This window comes from Polypterus senegalus, chromosome 4, assembly GCF_016835505.1.
Source record: "Polypterus senegalus isolate Bchr_013 chromosome 4, ASM1683550v1, whole genome shotgun sequence".
Lineage (NCBI taxonomy): Eukaryota > Metazoa > Chordata > Cladistia > Polypteriformes > Polypteridae > Polypterus > Polypterus senegalus.
This window is the reverse complement of record NC_053157.1, coordinates 88,285,361-88,306,896: the sequence shown is the minus strand read 5'-3', so window position 1 is coordinate 88,306,896 and position 21,536 is coordinate 88,285,361. Positions and strand designations below refer to the sequence as shown.

The following is a 21,536-nucleotide window of genomic DNA, read 5'->3' as shown; positions in this document are numbered from 1 at the left end:
TCATAAGTGCCTGTTTCTCAACAGAATCCTGAGAGCATACTCAACATCATTTAAATTGGAACAAGCAGTAGGCAACATCAGGAATAATCAGATATAGACCTATTTTATAATTTGCTATACTTACTTGCTGTTCAGCTTCCAAATTAATCTTAAATGGATGAGATTTACCGTCTTCTTTCACTTGAGGTGACCAAAGTTTTGTTTCTGGCCTGAATAAGAAAGATAAAAGGTAATTCTTTCAATATGCATATGAAAAATAGTCTGTCTTACAGGTGAACGTACATGTATATTAAATGTGTACAAGGCAATCTTAACGTATAGGCACTGGCCGGGGGGCCCATGATGTTTCTAATGCCTATGTATGTTTCTGTTTTGCTATCAAAACAGGGGCTCCCAACACATTACTTTGCTTAAGGGCCTATGATGCTATTAAGACAGACCTGGGCTAATGTCAGAAAAACCACTCAAGAAAGAATTTTGCTGTGAAAGAGAAATGACAGAATTACAATATGGAAGCAAGAAACGGCTAGATGAAAGAGATAAGCATTCAAATACATTTTTGGTTAGGTTTTCTTATTTCACAGTTTGGAAGTACATTTGGTATGGTACTTCTAGAATATCTGGTGAAAATTTAATCAAATTTAAGACTGCAAGCTATGGAGGCTGTTATAGGACAGTCAGGGTATTATGAGGCTCTTGCAATAAAAAAGGCACAGGTAGTACTGGCAATGGCAACGTAAGTTAATATGCCAGTGTAGTACCAAGTGTGTAAACAGATGGTGTACCAACATACATGAGAGAGAGAAGCGGCATAAATGGAGGAAGTAGCTTTATCTCAGGAGTGTAGACAACAGATGAACCAGCAAATGCTTTGGTTATAACCCATTTTCATGCAAAGCTGCAAGGTCAGAGAGGAAAAAACTACAGGTGGCAAAGCCTTCTCAGAAGGAAATACATGAAAAATATCTCCCTCTCTTGCTGTCAAAATAGGCAACAGGTCATCAGAAGGAGCTGTGGCTTAGTGACCCTAGGATACACAGGATGAGACCCTTGAAGCTATCCCACATTACACTGGCCTTTTTTTCCTACAGTGTGTTTTTAATAAGGGGAGATGTGTGGATCTAATTACAAAATGTCTCAATTTAATTTTGGGAATGATTTCTGTAATTGTTTTGGTGGTTACACTTTTTAATCTTTGTTTTCATTGCTTGTGCCATGTTGTTAATGGCAGAGACAGCCATTGCTAGCTTTGGTAGGGAAGTGTTGACATGAGGTAACTGTGTCTGTAAAGACAGCAGTGCACAAAATGTTGAATGAATTTTGGATCAACAAAGCAAAAGACTAAATCAGTGTAAATGAAAAAGAATATTAGGTTTAGTTTTGTGATGGCTCAGATAAGTTTTTTGCAGCAACTTTTAAACAGCATTTTATATTTGGTGAAATGAACATTATGTAGGAAGATTAAGAATTAAATGTCTGCTAATGACTTAAGAATTGTGGGTATAATTTCTGTATAACATTTTTATTTTAGCAAAATTTGACAGACTTGCGTATCAAACCCTTGCCTGTTTAATGATGATCCATTTGTCACGCACCAAATAATAGCACTTCTTTATCACCACTTAAACCACTTAAAATTTAACGTGGTAAGAAAAGTACAAATATATGACTAGTGGGGGAAAAGAGGCCAAGGCCTGGTGAGATGGGTGGTAAAGGGAGTTCTGGTGTGGATGTTTAGGAGGACAAGTGGGCAATCTGCCTCACACTATAGTTAAGAGCTCCACCTCCTAGAATCAAACCCTACAGATATAGAAGGGATTTGATTTATTTGGACTATGTGTTCTGCTTTGGTTGGCAGAAAGGTAGATATGATTTATAAGGTACCAGAAGAAAGATATATAGTCAAAATAATGGGCAAAGTTTTTACTCAGGGAGTCAATATAATCAATAGACAAATCCTAAATGCCAACTGAAAAACAATAAACACAGCAAGAAGTCTTTCACCAAAATCTGTGCTAGGAAAACACGTGCTAAATCCTTTTGAGAATCTGAATCTTGAATATCCTGTTGCCATGATGTATTGCACACCATAGGACCAATTTTCATAGTAATGTAAAAACAAAATATCATTGGGAAAACAATTCAAACTATTTGGATCCTTTCTAAACAAATTCCACAATAAATAGATGTCAAAAATGAAGTCTGCAACCCAAAAAAACTGGATTTGCTCATAAAGATTCCCCACCTAAATGTAGAAAGACATGAAAACTGGAAAACCTCACCATTCAGAAGTCTTTGAATACTCCCTGTTTGAGTTCTTCACCTAATTTATCTAATAAACGCTTCTCTCTTATGTTCAGTCTCCTTGGCATTATTCTGGGATTGAGGTTACTACAAGAGTATTCCCGTTTTACAGTGGAAATTTGTGGTACATATTTTTTTTGTGAACTGACCCAGATTACAATAACAAACTAAGATCTCCTAAAAATGACACATGCACCTATTAAGTATTTTTTTTATTACTGTTGACCAATAGCTATGATTATATGGTGCTTATTATCCAATGCTTAGGTTAACATGAGCTTTAACAATATTTGAATAAACAAATAGCCATGTTTAACAAAAGCAATTCTGTAATGTCCCAAACCGGTTAACAGATCATTTTGAAAATTGTTCATTTGTAAAGCAAATAGAAACAATAAGCAGTCCAGTGCACAGCACTGAATACTTGCAAATTTACTGCTGTTCTCATACTTTATCTACAATTTAACTCCAGCTTATGCTTCTTTTCAAAGTAATGATTGCCAGGAGGGACTATAAACCCTTTAATTTATCGGAAATTGAATGTAATGATTGTAAATAACAATACAAAACACCAAATAAAAGTGCTTTTTATAAGTGAAGTGTAACCTCATTATAACTGCTTGGATTTTAATAGCTTAGATTCAGATGACAAAGTTTAACTCTATAAATAGATAGCTGACAGAGCAGGGTAGAATTCACAGTGGCTTATACAAAGAAATAAACTCATTCTTATTCTGAACGGAGGTTTCATTCCCTGAATATGTTTTGATAAATTATTACAAGGATGACTGATATTTAAATTGACCTTATGACCATTATGATTATTTTATAAATCCATGTATATACTGTATCAGGCTTAAACATAGTTGATTTTTCAGATGAAATGTTATAGAATGAAGTTATGAAGGACTTGTGAGGATTGTCTATCTGTAACTGGAATGTACCAATAAATACACCAAAGAGAAAATGCAGGAAAACTGAGTTTAAAGCAGAGGAGATGGTGGAACACTCTGTGCAGTTTTACTCCTCTGCTAGTCAATAAAATCTTGATGTCTTGCTCTCCAGAAGTCTCATTTATTGACTGTAACTGTAACAGATTATCTCCGATCCCTGCATACAAATTATACATTCTCTACTATGTTTGGAATTGCCCCTCTTATTTAGATTGAAAATTAAATCATTTAGTAGTTTAGAGCAAATACATATCTCATATAATGCGCTACCATGGCTGTTTGTTTGTCTGTCCAGGATTCTAAATCACCTGTAGCTTGCAAACCGTTTGAACTATTGACCTGAAATTTTGTACACATATACTACGTGATGTCTACTATCCTCTTTCACGGTGATGATTGAGTCTTCTTTTTATTTTATTTTATTGTATGTGTACAGGCACTGTTCTCATTCACTACCACCTTCGCTGTCGCTTCCCCAACCTCTTCATATATTAAATCATTCTTGATACAGATTGAAGACTTGAGTAACAGCTTAAGTGAAAATTTTAAGAAAAGATAGTAATTAATTGCAACACAAACACTGACTTAATTAGTTTTAACACAAAAAGATGCAGATGAAAGAAGAGAAGCAGTGGGCTGCTAGGGTGGAGAAAAGACGAGCTGCTCAGGAAGCAGCAAGCGCATCAACCGCTGAGCAAACGAATGTGAACGTACAGAGAGGGTATGAAAACTGTGAATGCTCAAGTCAAGTGTATTCACCGCATGTTATCGTGCAGTACACCATTACTGGTGTGTGTGTATGTATATATATATATATATATATATATATATATATATATATATATATATATATATATATAATATTTTGATGGTGTTAAATTGTTAGTTTATATTAAATTAATCTTCCTTCCCTGCGTTGTCCCACATTTGCATAGTTTGCTTATCAGAACCATCTACAGAGATTGTTTCTGCCTGCTGAAACAAGAGTTGCTCCAGAACTACTGCACATAGAAATTTATAGCAGTACGACTGCTGAGGTGTCTCCAGAAGTGAAACAAGCTATCAGGAGGTAAAGGGAAGAATGGGAAAAGGAAAACAAAAGGAAAAGTGTTTTCTGCTGATTCAGGAACAGTTTGTTTATAACTAGCAAAAGGAAGCCTCCTGACTGTGACTTAAAATTATAGTTCCACTCCCTGTTCTTCTGGGCTTTGCCTGGAGGAGTGATAAAAAAGTGCATTACATGTGTAAAACAAATAAAAAGCACATCTGACACGTATGGCCTTATCATGGTAGAAGAACACGTACCGTATTTTTCCTAGTATTATTTAGCATTTGTGCTTCTGAGGTGGTTATGCCTTTGTGAACTTTTACTAGATAGATTTCATTTTGGAACAAAGAACCATTTGTAAAAAGGTAATAGTATGTAACTATTGTAACTGTATAGTAATATTATTAAAATGTTATAAAGTATTTAGAATGCCCGCAGTCATGACATACAACTTATTTACATGTGCATTTACAACTCGATCACTGAGAAGACCCATGAGGGTTGTGCAGCACAGAAAACCTTCCTCCTTGAGAAGCTCTCCTGGTGAAACTGCAACATGATGTCCCCTCTCACTCACACTCTCAAAAGACTTTTGTTACTCCAATTCATGCACAGATCTCATCACAGAGCGTCATCTGCTTTCTTATTTGCCCTAGACATTAACTGAATATAACTTTTTTTTTTTGTCATAAAATGAGCATTCAGAGAATCAAGCAATTTTTGATATAATAAACTGTTAAAGAGCTGTTGAGTGGCAAACACATATTTAAAAATTCTCAATTTTGTGGTCAACGTGAACACCTGAAATTAGCTTATGCTGTCACTCAATTTCTAATTCTGTTGAAGTTTAAACCAGTTAAATTTTAAAGTTGAAGCATTATATTCTGATGATTTTGAGATTTAAAAAGTACACAAGTCCAGTGAAAATGGTAACTTTTTCTGAGATTGTCTTAGCTTTTAGTTAATATTTTATTTATTTATATATGGAAAGCTAATTATTTAATTGTGCTATATTCAAAGTTAGACTATACCAGAAATAGCTGCCAGGCTTTGTAGAAATAGCTCTAGTGATTGTTGCGTGATGCTTGAATAAGCAGACAAAAATTAATTTTTATATATGTATACTATATAAGAAGAAGAAGAATACAATATCAGATAAATTCTTAAGAAAGTAGAATTCCATCCAAGCAAATTCAATGTCACCCTATTGGCCTACTACTGCCATCTAGTGGATATTTAGTGCTAATAATTTAGTAGTTTTTTTTTTTAGCTTATAAAGGCAACATTTATTGAGGTTGTCTCAGTTTTTGTGTTTTGTTTTCTTTTTTTGAAAATTATAAGTAGAAATTCTAAAATTAGTCTGTGTTCTAAGTTAGACGATACTGGAAATAACGGCAAAGCTTTGTAGCAATGGATTGGTACTCAGGTAGTCAAATTATTTTAATGGCTTTCTGTAGGTTTGAAATTTCTGTTTATTGAGACAGATGGCATGGTGATGTACTAGTTTGTGCTGATGGTTCACAGCCCCAGGGTCTTGGTTTTTTAATAACTAGTTACATTGCAGCCATAAATTAATAACTTACAAATCTGTCATTTCCGGCCATAGTAGTTATTATATATACTAGTAATGCTTTGGCTATACTATTAAATCAATTTAATGGTTGTGACAGTCTGGCTTGGCTCCATACTCCCTTGTCACATCCAGGAGCCTCTTCCACCTTAAACGTTGATAATCATGAAAAGAGATGAGCCGGGAAAATGAGGACACACCCATGCAGCAAAGGATTGGTGCAAAAAAGTGTCAAATGGTTTTACTAAAGCAAACCCAAAACCAGTGTTCAAAAGTGCAGTGCATGAAATCATTAAATAAATAATCCAATAAAATCAAAATGATCATTAAGGCTAAAATATTCCAAATAAATATCAAAATAAAAAATTCCATTAAAATGTGGTTAAAATCACAACAGGAAGCGGTGGTCCTTTAAAAAATTACAAGCCGTGGTACATCCTTCTAAAATCTATTTCCAACGTTTACCCTGTTCAGATTCCACAACCAAAATAAAATGTCCTTCTGACAGGTGCAGTCAACCTTTAACACCTGGCTCGGTCTCCCCGGTCCCTCTGCCAATCCTTCAGTGGGGCCGCTCCTATTCCCCAACTTCGCTCAATAGGAGTGCCCCTAAATCAGCCCCGGGCTCGCTCCTGACCACCTACCTCCATTCCCTCACACGCTAGCATCTCCCATTCCTGCCGTCTCTATCCATCTTTCCTTTAACCTCCACTCTCTTTCTGTTTCTCTGTTCTTTTTCTCTTTTTCTCTCTCAGCCATGCAGGTTCCTCTTATATTGGCTTGATTGGAGGCATATGTGACCCTCCGCCCATTCTAAGGTTTAATGAGGCGCCTGATGGATCCGCACACCTTTGCACGTGAGTGCACAATGAGCAAAGCATGGTTGTCAAGCCTGGTGCATTGCCATCAGGTGCACACCTGCACTCATTCTGAGCCTGCATGCTCTCTGGATGTGATTATTTATTTTTAAACCTGCACAGCACCATGGACCACTTATCACAATGGTATATTGATTAAAAAAAAAGAATATTTCTTGGTGACCCCAGATTTTTGAACAGTAGTGTATTTACTATGTTGACTCAAAGCACAAAACATATAAGGCATTTTATCAATACCAGCTTGAATTATCGGCACCCTAACCTGTTAAAGTTTGGGTTTAAAGGCTGCAGTGATGCCATTGTGTGTGTGTGTTTTTTACAAATATTATGTAACATGAAACATAAGTCAAAACTTACAAAATAAAAAAAGGTTATATTTTTATCAAAAGCCTAGAAGAAAAAAATACGTAAATTAATGTGAAATTGGAAATATTAACACATTGTTTCAATTTACATTTAGCCAGAGTCATTACATTTTTACTGACTTTGACTCTAGTAACATAATTGCATCAGCCCTGCATGTGTTCTAGGGTTTTTTGACCTAGAGATTCATTTTCTGGCAGCAGTTTTTTTTTTATTCAGATTCTTTCTTTTGATGATAACATTTTCTCTCTGTCCTTTTCGATGCCATTTTGTTTTTCTTCCGTGCTCTGCTATGCCAAGGTTAGCATGTCATTCATTGTCATGGGATTCCTTCTTACAATGCACCAGATTTTGCTTGATTGCTTAAAAGAAGACTCTGCAAAATCACATTTATCTGAGATTAAATACATTTTTTTGTGATTGTGCTTTATTTTGAGAATGTCTTTGAGACTGACTTTGTTTCTGGACTTAGATTTTCATTTTTGGGATAGCATTTCTGGTTTTGTCTGTCCTCTCATTGATCTCTGGTTTTGGTCATTTGCTTCATTTACAGGCTCATCTTTTCTCCCAGTATTTTCCCATAATTTTTGAAGTTTGTACACATATATTTGTGACACTTGCAGTGGTGATGCAGGGCAAAAAGTTACTACATTGGAAATGTCTGGACTGCTAAGGAGGGTGACATGATTCCATGACAAATGATCTGGTGTAGTCAACAAGATTTGCACTTGTGGATGAGTGGAGAATACTTATTCTGCTGCGTAAGAGGTGTCCATGTTCGGCAGCCATCAAATTTAATTGGACTGGAGAGGTTTTGTATAGAAGAATGGTCAAAAATACCTCCATCCAGAATCTATATACTCATCAAACACTATAGGAGATGTCTAGAGGCTGTTATATTTGCAAAAGGAGGCTCAACTAAGTATTGTGTAATTTTGTTATGATGCATATTGCATATTTTCTGTTAATTCAATAAACTTAATGTCACTGCTGAAATACTACTGTTTTCATAAGGCATGTCATATATTAAAAGGAAGTTGCTACTTTTGAAAGCTCAGCCAATGATAAACAAAAATTCAAAGAATTAAGAGGGGTTCTCAAACTTTTTCATATGACTGTATATTGCCATCATCACCAGCATATCAGAACCTGTTTCAAACTTCCAGGAAGTAGCAAACTTTCATTCATGTGATCAGAACGGGCATGATCGTCATAGTTTTAATGATAATGACTGTGCCTTGTGGTAGTGTGAAATGCATCTTTCAAACTAGATAAAGTGCTCTTCTGCTACCTCTGTCTCATAATTTCATACATTCATGCTCTCAAATGGAAATGAAGCAGCTGAGCAAATTAAATGAAATCAAATTGTTTGTTATCGGCAGTGTACAAGGTCTGTCTAAGAAGTGTGCCTACTTGGGAAGGAAGTGGTAGAGCACGGTGCCATTTTAAGATTTTTCATTTTAGTCTCCCTGAAGTTGAATACACTTCTTCCACCTTTCTTTTGATACCCTTCGGGGGGAAAAAATGAAACTTCTTACAAGTCCCACCACTGCACAACATCATTCATGACGGCTTCATCTATGTTAAAATGGTGACAATGCGGGTGTTTTTTCATTTCAGGAAAGAAGTTAGTAGGCACCAATGCTGATGGATATGAAGGGTGGGGCAACAGTCTGAAGTTCCTTCTTTCAATGTTTCCACTGTTGTGCGCTCTGTGTGCTGGGGCATTGCTGTGATAAAAGACTCTGAGGGACAACTTTTTCAGCAATGACATCCTTCAGATTGAAAATATGACAGGAATTACAAACAAGGTCAGGTCACGTCTACTCAAAAAAAAAAAAAAACATAAATAAAAAGATTTCATGTACAGTATCTGATGTTACTCCTTCAAAAGTAGTCTCACTTCCCATCAGACTCCACTTGTATAAGGCTTATACCTTAATGATGATGAATGATAAATTAGAAGTGATGTAGAGAACTCTGTGATACGAGGTGTGGCAGAAAAGTAATGAGACTGGCAACACTGCAAGAGATCTGGCAACGCTGCGCTGTTGTCCTTGATAGAGCACGTGTATCAGTATCCTCCCATAGCTCAGTGCAAGTTTCAACCGTTAACTACGTGATGTTTGTGACTGCTATTGGCGAAGTTGTGTTTTTGGTTGTGCGTCACGCAAAATGGAACAGCGGAATTTGGAGCAACGTTGTGCCATTAAATCTTGTGTTAAGCTTGGAGAATCAGCAAGTGTGACATTTGAAAAGTTAAAAGAGGCCTATGGGGAACATTCTTTATCCCGAGCTCAAGTTTTTCAGGGAGGCCTTCAACTTCGAAAACCAATGAAAACATCGAACGTGTGAACACTCTTGTGAGATCAGACCGTCGTTTAACATTAAGAATGTTGAGTGAACAATTAAATTTGAACAGATTTACCGTTCATCAAATTTTGACTGAACATTTGCACATGCGATAGGTCTGTGCCAAAATGGTGCCGAAAAACCTCACAATTGAGCAGAAGGACAATCGAAAAAACACATTCCTGTGGTTCCCCAGCCCCCTTATTCACCTGACCTCAGTCCGTGTGACTTTTTCCTTTTTCCTAAACTGAAAAATGTCCTCAAAGGACGTCATTTCGGGACTTTAGAAAACATCCAAAAGAGTGTAACATACATACTGAAGACCATGCCGGTTGAAGACTTCCAGCGCTGCTACCAACAGTGGGAACAACGTCTCCATCGGTGTGTAGCTGCTCAAGGGAACTACTTTGAAGGGGATAACATTGATGTTTGAAAAAAATAAAAACTTTGGTAAATAAAAAATCAGTCTCATTACTTTTCTGCCACACCTCGTATGTAGTCATGTAAATTGGGGTGATCATGTTCATATATGGCTTCACACTAGTATCAGAATCAAACAAGTAAGTTATTTTCCACCTCCAGCAACTCTGAAAAGGCAAATGCATTGCTGAACTGAGGCAAACTTTTATTAAAAAAAAAAAAAAAAAAGTTCAACAATAAATAAAATAAGTAATGAAACAAGTTCCAATTGCATAAAGGCAAATGTAAGTAGTTTGAAAGGAAAGATTAGGGGACGGAGTCATGTCATTTCACGTTGCCACATTGATGCTTGGGATTTGAGTTCTTCCACATGCTCAATGTTAGACCAATGACATTAGCAGTCCAGTGCTTTCTGGTGATTTTTATAAAAGTGGCTGCACTGTTTCACACCATGATTTTTTTTTTTCTTTCTTCAAAGTTCCCACATGAAAGAGAACTTTTCAGTATTAAAAAATAACGAACTGTGACTGTTCTCTTTTAACTAATAAAGCTATATGCCATACATAAGATACTGTACAGCATCTGAGCTTATCACTGGTAGTAATATGAAATGAGAATGATGTCCATCAGAATTATTTGTGTGACCATACATGGCCAAGGACTCCCATCCTCAAGCCACTGATCTTAGGACATTTTGCCCCCAGTGCCCCATCTGCGTGCAGCTTCTGCAAATCTGTGTTCTCTTTTTCCTTTGGCCATTATCTTTTCAACTGCTTCATGAGACAGGAAGTCTGTTTGCTTATCCAGCCTTTTGTAAATCAGGCCTGAAGGGTGTCTCTTCATCCACAGCTTCTATCTACTTTAATCTTTCTTGGCTTAATTTGCAATACAGGACTTGTCCACAAACAGACTTAGTTCTGTTGTATCATGGCTTCAGTGCTTGTTGTCTTTTTTTCTTTTGTGTGGACCCTTTGAATTAGAGCAGTGTTCCTTCTAATGGATGTGGAAAATCTTCCGGAGACAGTACTAATTAAATCTTTTGAGAGTTCTCAGGGGGTAAAAGGTTGGTGACATACTGTAGCTCATCCTACAAGACTGAAGTTGTACAAATCATTATTGATGCACTATAAGCAGTCATAAGTGGTATTAAGTAAGAGATTATTTTCATTGACTGACAGTTTGTTTTGAAAATTTCTTTGACAGCTGTTGTACGTCCTTTGAACATGTTTATTAGCATTACTGGCTCTGAGTGTTGAGTTGTCTTATCTCTTTTGATTTTACAAGTTTTCAACAGCATGTACAGCAGAAGGGGAGCAAAAATCCTATACTGCAAAGCTATAATTGTCTGTGTCATAACTCAGTGTCACCTTGCCAGTCTTATTGAAAATGCGTTACTGAAGAGAGATTTATGCTTTGTTTTGGAATACTGTATGTGATTACAATATCTTTCCACTGCTGTGAAGGGCCATGGAAACTAAAAAAGAAAACACTATAATTTTTCCCATATCCTTATGAAGTAGTTTAGGATTGCGTGATTGTGTTTTTCCCACGGCTCTTGAAAAGGGGATTCAGTGATATTTATAGGTTCACCAGAATTGATCTTTCTGTCTTGGAGGAATGGTGCAGGAAGCCCTTTAAACTTAACCTGAAAACAGCTAAAATTGCCTTCTCAATTATTTTTTTTTTTTTTTAAAGAAGCAACAAAGATAGGAGTTTGTTAAAACAAAATTTTCAAGCATGTTAGGGTTTATATCAGTGTATGTTTTGTTTTGTTATATTATTGTAGACGTTGAAGGCAACTTGATGTAGGAATTGAATGCCTGGTAACCTGTGTAACTTTGGAAAAAAGAATTCCTGAAGATTAGAAAAAAAGTCAGCTTATTTCAAACTTATTTGAACCTTGTGATTAAAGTGTATTTTTATATATCAATGAAACTTTGAGGTAAATAGAGAGAACATATAGTTTGACAACATCCATAGAAATTGAAAATAAATGTTGGACAAGATTTAGACAAAAATATGCTACATATTTCGGGATATTATGTTTGACAAGATGTATTTAAGACCTCTATCATACCAATCTTTTTTTTTTTGTTATTTTAAGTGTCCAATTTACTGGCACTAATGTCTCAAGTAATGTCACTACAGTATATAAATAATATTCAAGAACATTTCAGCGTGGAGTGCTATTTGTAGTACTGATGGTTGTGGTTACTAAAGAAATATACAAGGCACTGCCATGAGAGATCTTTTGGCACAGTAATTTTGTTTTGCTGGTAAGAAGTGAAGCAGAATTGAAAGAGATGATAGTAAAATAGATGGTGAAATTAACTAATGGGACGTTGTAGGGGAAGTGTGTAAAATTCAGGTGCATGGCTGGGAAGTAAAGATCTCAGGGATGCTTAAGTGCATGGGCTACCTGAAGTATCTTCACCAAATATGTAATGGGGAGAGACGGATTCCGCTGAAGGCAGGTTCAGCCTTTGTTAAAGTTATGTGTGAGGACTGTCAAAATGCTGATGACTTTGATTGTAAATTTTCATATTAGTAAAGAACTTGGTTTGAAGAAAGTATGAAGCTGTTGCTATCTATTGTTCTGCCAGTATAAACTGAGCAGATGTGATTTGTTATATGGACAAGGAGATGAGTCTTAGTCTAAAGCCAAACACAAGTTGAAGAAGGTAACAAAACCGTCACCAAAGTTAAAGTCGGATTGCCTATGTTTTTCAGGACCAGAATTTACTACAATAATACACACCGTGCTCTTTAGTTTATTAGTTATCTTAGTTGAATCAACTTCCATAGCACTGGCTTCCAGTGCCACAAGATGTGACTTCCAAGACCAACCTCCTCCCCAAGCACAAGCAACCTGGAACATCTTGACAGTGGAGTACCAAACTAGCAGTGCTCATAAAAAAGTTGAAATAACTGGCATTGACAAAATGTATTAAACAGTACAAATATAATAGTAATAGAATAATGCTACAAGCTGATCTGTGCAGTACAGAATGTTGAAAAATAGAACTGGAGAAAAAAAATTATTACTTGCGTAATATCTAATGTTTTAATCGTAAAACTAATAATACTACCTTTCCACACTTAGGTAGGACACAGTTCTAAGCTGAAACTAATAAGGCTGAGATATTCATGGAAGAAATATTACAGGACGAAGTGCTCATTCAAAATGTGTGAAGAATTGTATGGTGCATGAGAGTGAGATATGACTGATGATGTGAAATATGTCAAGTTGTAACTGATTGACACTAGGATAATCAGGGCGTAAAAATGCATATCTAGTGAAATGGTTGGTTCTGTGTCCTGTGGAGACCAGAAACAATGGAAGAAGAAGGTGCAGGGATAAGGAGTAGAGAGAGACTCAAAAAGACCAGGGTGGAAGTTATATAAGAGATAAACCCAAAAGATATTAAAGACTGCAGAAAGTGAACTACAAGAAGATGAGAATGAGTTGCAACTGATGATTTCCATCTATCTTTTTCTTTTTCAGTATCATAATTTGGGATTTGCATATCAGTTCTCATGCCAAGAAAGAAAAAAAAAAAGCCAAACTAAACAAAGTGCTAAAGCCTCATATGAACACCCATGTCAAGGCTGATTTATACTTCTGTATTGAGCCTACAGCGTAGCCATACGAAAGCTCACATAACCTGTTGTGCATCTGCTCAAAAATGTGACTATGACTTCATTACAACCCTACCAAAACAATCATGGGTGTCAATTCATGGCATGAAATATAGGCTAAAATTGATATGGAAGTCAGTGAATGCATGAAAATGTGAAAAAAAAATGTACAGTATAGAAAGCAAAAACTGAGTGCATTTTAATGGATGATTTGCTTTTATTACATGCTACAAATCAGGGCAGCTTGCATTCGGTCATGTGCCTGCAGTACAGCATGATGTAGAAGTATGAACTGCTTTTGACAGTGTAGGCTCAACACAAATATATAAATCGGGCTTCACTCGTAAAAGGCTGGCTTAAAGTAACCAGTTACTCTTACCCATGTTATATATACAGTATATATATCTTGTACCACAAACTCTTTAAACTTTTTGCCTAAACATAAATGAATGTCACTGGTTCCAGCTGTTTGAGTCCTTACCGTTGAATCTTTAGGTTTAGTTGATTTGTTGAATCCTTTATTCTGTTCTGAGCTTCACAGTGAGTCATTCCTTCTGTTGTTACACCCTCAATGGAAAGAATAATATCACCAGGGCAAAGGTTAGCCAGGCTTGCCTTGCTTCCAGGAGTAATCTGAAAGATACAAAGTATAAATAGAAAGAGCATAATGATGACTATCATTGTTAGTTCATACATTTTTGTATTTATAATTTAGGAAAAGTTTAAAAAGACATTAGTTTTTCCTTCCTTCTCTCTGTCAAAACAAACTAAACATTTAAGGGAGTCTACACTTCATTCAGCTTATTGTAGGCTGTAGTATAAACCAAGTGAAAGGTGTTCCCTGACTTGGCATAGTTTTCTGTGGAATAGATAAAGATTTAGTGCTTAAGTCCTGATGAAACATGGATTATAAAAATATGAAGGGCTGCAGTGGAATTATTGACTAAGTTTTTACTTCAGCATGAACTCTAGGTTGTTGGTTTAATCCTCCTTGGTGCCAACAATATACAGCACATTCAGCACCAATTCTGGCAGTCCAACCTTCATATCCAGGTTGCATGTAAGCTATAGATGTAATTTTACTTTGACAACAGCTTGCGTGACTGTTTGAGCCATCAGCTACATGGAATTATGCTTTTGTGTATTCCTATTGTTAATAAACCTCAGTCAATTATTTAAGCAGCTTGTGTTAGCAAAAAGCTTTTGGCAACATCAACCACTACTTGGTATTTGCTCCTACTAATAAACAATGTGAAATGGACTATAACACATTTTCATTCAGAGATAAATCTCATTATTCATAAGCTATTTGTAGTGAACCTTGCATGAGCCCTTAAATGACTTATCACATACTAGTAACGGTGCACTGCGAATACACTTTACTTGAGCATCATAGGTTTCATACTCTTTCTCTGTACATTTAGCATTTGTCTGCTCAGAAGTTGATGCACCTGCTGCTTCCCGAGCAGCTCTTCTTTTTACCACCCTAGTGGCCTGCTTCTTCTTTTCTTTCATCAGCATCTTTTCGCATTAAAGCTGATTAAGTTAGTGTTTGTGTTGCAATTACTTAGTAAATTTTCTTTTTAACACTTAAGTCTTCAATCTGCCTCAAAAATGATTTAAGATATGAACAGGTAGGGGAAGTGACAGCAAAGCTGGTAGGGATGAGAACGGCGCCCATACACATGTGCCGCATGGCCACCCTGGTGGCCGCTGCCGAGAGTTGATTCTACAATAAAATAAAAATAAAGGAATAACCTTGGAGGTCAATCATCATTTAGAAAGCGGATAGTAGACGTCACGTAGTATATGTGTACCAAATTTCAGGTCGATAGGTGAAACGATTTGCGAGTTACAGATGATTTAAAATCCTGGACAGATTAACGAACAGCCACGGTAGCATATTATACATAAAGATTACATTTGAGTACTGAAATCTGATTAGAGCATACAGTAGAATTCTCACTGTCTGCTTCCAATACCACATCCTGATCGGATTTTGTGTCAGTCATTTGTCACCCATTCTGATTCTAGCTTTGCCCTTGGCATGCACAATATGTTCCTGCATTCAGGGTTACTCATATCAGTAATGTGCACTGTGTGCAGGAACATACATACATATCCCAAACCAACTTTGATTTTCTCAAATTACAAAGTACACATGCCTGACATTCATCTTGGTTTTAAGTGATACCTTTTGTTTAGCAGGATCAAAATTGTCTATCCATCCTTCCTCATATTGGCATATTATTACTCCCTCATTTGGTGCCATTTCCGAACCATCAATAATATAATCTGAACATTTTAAGAATGTGGGAGGAGAAATGGATTATGTGGAGGAAAAACCCACGCAAACATGAGTAGGCCATGCAAACTCCACAAAAGCAGTGGAATAGCCTCAGGACTGTGAAGCCTTGCTCACCACTTTGCAAATATTATATGATTTAGTTGATTGAATAACTGTGTTTGAAGCAAATTTAGTGAAATAGACAAGTAATACTTTATTTTATAATTTTACAGTGTAACAGTTTAAAATAGAAAGCTGAAATTTAATAAGTCTAAATTTCAAAGTACACAAAACACAATGAAGCTCAGTTTGTTTCCTCTCCTGGTTATCTTCTGTATGGAGTGTTTACACATTCTCATTGTGTTTATATGGTTTTTTTGCAGGAATTTTAGTTTGCTGTCAGATTCTTAAACGGCAACCCTATAATGACGCATTCTGATTTAACTTTTGGTGGATATGGACACAAGTGTTTTTGAAGTGTTAGAGCATATTGTCATTAGTGGTTTTGTAGAGGTTCTGTTTTTTGTATGCTAGGATGTTTTTAGTAATGAGTTGATTTGTGAAAAAGTAAAAGAGGATAAGGTATACAGGTCAAATTCCGTTATAACAAACTCCCAGGGACCTAAAAAATATTTCGTTATAACAAAAATTTAATTGTAATGAGATTCTGTATTTGTTACTATAATGCTTTCTTTAACTTGCGCCCAGGCGTTTGCAATCATTTCAATAGCTTCTTTTGTGTTCATTTTAATCTCCTCCTGTCTACAAGTTATGCTGATGAGAATTTTTTCAGCATTTCCTTGCAATAATACACTTTCCCGAAATATGATTGCAACGTCTGTGGAAGATTGTTTGTCCGTTGCTGGAGCAGGGCAAAAACAGGCTCATAGCGTGCAGTGAAGTGACACAGAAGCAAATCATAAAAGATCGGGGTTGTGCTATAAGTCCCTGTCTTGCACCCCAAAGCACGAGGCTGAGTCGCAGTACTTTAGGAAAACAAACTTTATTCAGCTTGAAACAGGAACGGCACACTTGTTTATTGTAGGGTGATCTGCCACACTGCTATACACAGACACGGCAGTCAGGCTGCATCACCCATCGATATCTTTTCTGTTTGCTTTGGCAGAGAGAAGCAGAATATCTTTGAGCCAGCTGTTGCCCCGGCAACAGATAAACAGTCTTCCATAGACGTGGAGATTGGACTTCGTGACGCTCTTTGGCGTGTCGTTCAGTTAGGGGAGGTCCCAAGAGAGTTTGCAAACCTCACATTTAACTTGAATGAGTGCCGCATTAATAGGAATGTTTCTTAAAAGAGCATCTCAGAACCACATAAAAACAGCTTTTTCCAACGTCTTCAAATGCAGCAATTCACATACGTTTGCAACCCGAGATTTTTTTTCTTTTTTTGCTCGGTCTTTCAAAAAAGTTGACAGCATTGATGGCGAAATTCCGAATTCACTGGCAACGTTTTTTTTTTTTTTTTTTTTTGCTGCAATCAAGACCGGCAAAAATGTAAAGTTTTTTTTATAATATGAACTGTTATTTTTTCGTGTCTGCCGTTTCTATAGGAGGATGACAAGTTAAATTCCAATGGATGTTTTTAAAAATGTTGACGAACAATAAGCAAAAGATATCACTGAAAAAAGCAGGCAAAAAAAAAAAAAACCAGTACGAGGAAAGTTCGAAGAAAGAAAAAAAAATGACAGTGTTTCTGTTTCGGGATCACTGTGCACAACTGAGCTGCGGCCACAGAACTAACTGCTCTGCGGATGATTCATTCAGGTGTTTCAAGGTCTTTTTGACACTTCGTTGTAATGAAAGTATCTGCTGAACGTACTTCATAATAACGGAATTTCTATATACTTGCATCATATGGGGAAACAGTCGGGACCATAAAAATACTTCGTTGTAATTAAAATTTCGTTATAACGGAATTTGACCTGTAGTTTGTTTAAAGGTTTTGTCCTGCTTCATGGAAGATCCAATACTAAGTGACATTTAATGGGATTAATCAGTAGTGTCTGAGAAATAAGGAGTTTTTTAGTCTGGTAATGATATTGATATGTGGGTAAAGATGACCGATTACTGACACGTTACACCAATATTACTGGTGTGTTTAAATGTTGTTTGCCTAGAAAAAATATGAATGGAATGATAAAGATCAAATACATGATATTTTAACATGAACATGTTTAATTTAACATTTAAACAGGGAAAAATTAGTCTTTTTTTTGTTGTTGTTTGTTTTTAATGAAAACAAAGCACAGAGACGTCCGTTTATTCTCTCCAAAATATACATGACAGGTGGTGTGAGAATAAGCATCAAATTGTTACATTGTTGTTTACAGTATAAAGATAATACTATAGCCCATGTTGACTTGAATAAACTTCACTGATAACAAAGTTATTATTATCTACTCTTATCTGGTGATTATGTAGTGTAAGAAATTTAAGGGATTAATGAATGAATAAATGAATAAACACACACTAGGGTGTCCAAAAAACAACTAATAGCCTCAAGTTCTCCACAATTATATTTATAATGAACAAACAATTTTAATGAATAAAAATGACATTTTGAGATCACTCCTTTGGCAGTTTTTAGGCAATCAACTAAGAAGGGGATAACTCTTCCACACTTGCAGCTCTACAAAATTTGAGCACTGTCTTTGAAGTTGGAAAATTCTTGTGATGATTAGTGACTAGTTGTGACGATGTGGGTTCTGGCTCCACACTCCCATTGCTATTGGAAGCACTCGAACCTCACACCGTCGATAATGAAACCGAGTGAGCTAGTCAATGGAGGCAAATTGAGCATCTGAGCAAGGGGAAGGTAAAAAGTGCAAAAGTGCTTTTATTAAAACAGTCCACAAATCAAAAACAGTGTTCCAATAAATAGTGCAGTTCTTCATTAAATGAATAATCCATAAAACGAACGTGGGAGTAAAACCAATAAATAGAAAAAAACAATCCTTAAAAACGAGAGGTTAAAATGATCAGGAAGCAGTCTTAAAACAACAAACAAGTCCGGTGCTCTTCTGTTAGCGTCTCACCTGCTAATCCCGTTTGGGCATCGCAGCAGGCAAGACGCTCTCTGCAGCTGCCCTCCTGAAACACACGCACGAGACTGGAGACCTCCCGATCCCTGGCTTCGGTATGGCACTCATCCCAGTCCCGGAGAACTTGGTTTCCAACCAACGGCCAGGTCGCCCACGTTGGGGATTCCAGCACCAAGTCTCCCGACTTCCGCTGCCTTTCCATGGCCTCTGCGGCCAGTCGCCTTCCCTGGTCACTCCCGCTACCTGATCGCTCAGCGGGAGCGACATCAACACAAACACCTGGGTGTCGGCCTAACACCCAGCTTCCACGCAGCTGTCCACGGCGCCATTCGCTCGCCCGTCCGCTCGCTCTTCGCGGCTCTCTCTCACCGACCTGCTCCCGATAACCTCCGTCCTCTCCTTTCCTTTCACTCTCCGATCGTTTCTCTTTTTCCTCCCTCTAAAACCGACTCGCGCTTCTTTTTAAAAATGACGAGGGCCGCTGCAGCATTAGCCACGGGACAATCATGAATGTGGGCAGTTCCTCACCTGTGCACTAGGTGAGAAACGCCCACACCCTACGGATCGTCCCGTGGCCCACTATGGCCCAACGTCCTCTCACTAAGCCGCGAGCACATCGTTTATTTATTAAAAATGGCCTGTGCTCAGTGAGCTGTGGACCCTTAACACCACACTAGTCGAACAATAAATTGCTGCTGTTCCATCATTTGTCAGTGTAACATTGTACTTTTCAATGAGACTTATTCCTCTTTCAGCTTTGTTGTTCAGTACCATCATGCATGCAGACAGTTCACAAAATTCATTGAAGACTGGATCATATTTGTCCACTGTTCTGGTGGTTCCTTGAGAAATGACTGAGACCTTGCTTTGCCTTTTTCCATAAAGACATCAATGAAGTATGTTATGTTTCCTGTTACCAGATCCTCCAACTTGTGTTTCATCTTATTAGAGAAATGTCTGGCAATGGTGGCCATGGCAGACTTTGCACCATTGTTTTCCTTGTTTCTACATGTCCCTGTTATCAAAATGGCTAAAAATGAAACCTTTCCTTACTAGTAGAATGCTCTAGAAACTTCCACTTACTACTGGAATGTTCTGTTTCAGTTTTATTTAGTTTTTGTATTGTTTACTAATCTCTTAGCCAGATGAGAACCCAGCACAAAAGAATCTACATACTAACAATGCAAATAAAATTTTCAGAATGGATCGATCTCTAAATGTTTCACAATCAGGCAAAATGTCACAGATAAACCAGCAATTCCTAATGGATAAAAATGAGCCTTGTGGAGAAATGTTTCCATAAACATCAATTCTTTGTATTGGTTTGAGGACCACCCTATTGCACATTTATTTGTCCTGGGATATGTGTGTCACAAGATATAATTTATCGGCGTATGATATGTACTATTTAATGAACAATATTATTTTTATACAACCAGGAGTATGCCTGTCAAACATCTTATAAAGCTTAATTATGTACTTTTTTGGCATTTAAATTCATAAGCAGGTTAATTTGTAAATATTAAGATTGCTGAAAAAGTTCCTGTTTTTTTTAGACTTGAGAGTCTACTGAAACATTTCTTTGCATATCTCCCAGACTTCTATTTATCATTAGACTGACACTAACCTATGTTACTTCTAGTTTTGGGGTGAGTCGGATTTGCCAATGGCAGTTGCTAAATGCATTGCTGGACCATGTCAATTTACACGACTGACAAATGCTGTCAAAGTCATGTTTAGCAACTGCTTGCCAACTTTCAAGCAAATTCGTGGTTGATCCTTTTTGAGATAGCCAATTGCATGTTGTGTGATGGAGCCAGTGCTGTACGGTGAGTTTAGCCTTCATGTCTGCGCTTTTTTTTTCTTTTTTCAACCTTCATTTTCTCATGGCACATAAAATACGAGACGGACAAGCTTCTATTCTGTTTGTGAGGTCTAAAACATCCACGTTCCTTATTCCTTGTCACTATTACATGCATTGTACTTCTTGAAGAGCATTCGTTGGTTGTCAGCTGTCATGCACACAAGCCTGCCATTACAAATAAAGACAAACTCAAACCTGTTTGATTATGTCGGAGTGAGTCACTGGGCATTTCATATTATGCAACTGTCTTCATTATCCTCAAACTCGCTAAGATTATGTAAATGAAAGCTATGACTGTAAATCGCTAAATAAACCACCGTAATATGATATGGGTTTTTAGCAGATTCTGTACACAAAAACAGAAGAGCAAGAAGGAGAATAAGCTATCACAGTAGGCAGGAAAACCCCATGAGTGACAATTGCAAAGGCATTTGAATGCATTTTGTAACAATGCAAGCATAAGGGCACCAATCATAAGACAAATTGTTGGAAAACATTATTGACATTTTAAAAACCGTTCTTAATAAAAACCTATTTGGTAGCTTTTTTGATCTGGCTTTTGTTCATGAGTTGCATATGCCAATGATTCACTGAAAAATTTTTGGAATGTCCATTAATAGTCTAAGCTTTCTTTTTAGCTTCTGCAATTGTCTGTTTTTTCAAACTTTATTAACTGTAACACGTTTATACCAGTCCAGTCAGGAGAACTTAATACACAAAGGGTATGACTTTAAAAAGCAAAAATGCAACAAGACCTTTTGTCTACTTACAACTACGTAAATGTAAAGTACATTTGTTG

The 21,536-nt window shown here is 36.8% G+C and overlaps 1 protein-coding gene and 1 long non-coding RNA gene across 4 annotated transcripts in view; one reads left to right on the top strand and one right to left on the bottom strand.

Annotated features, from left to right (window-relative positions):
* The window catches only part of LOC120527503, a 96,890-nt gene that overhangs the window by 25,599 nt on the left and 49,755 nt on the right, over positions 1-21,536 (top strand). The window lies entirely within an intron of this gene.
* The window catches only part of LOC120527502 (PDZ and LIM domain protein 3-like), a 58,795-nt gene that overhangs the window by 18,696 nt on the left and 18,563 nt on the right, over positions 1-21,536 (bottom strand). For all 3 annotated transcript variants that reach the window (XM_039750988.1, XM_039750990.1, XM_039750989.1), the window contains exons 2-3: positions 14,009-14,160; positions 125-209 (exon numbers count right to left, since the gene is read on the bottom strand). In XM_039750988.1, the coding sequence (XP_039606922.1) occupies positions 125-209; positions 14,009-14,160 (237 nt within the window). The remainder of the gene's footprint in view (positions 1-124; positions 210-14,008; positions 14,161-21,536) is intronic.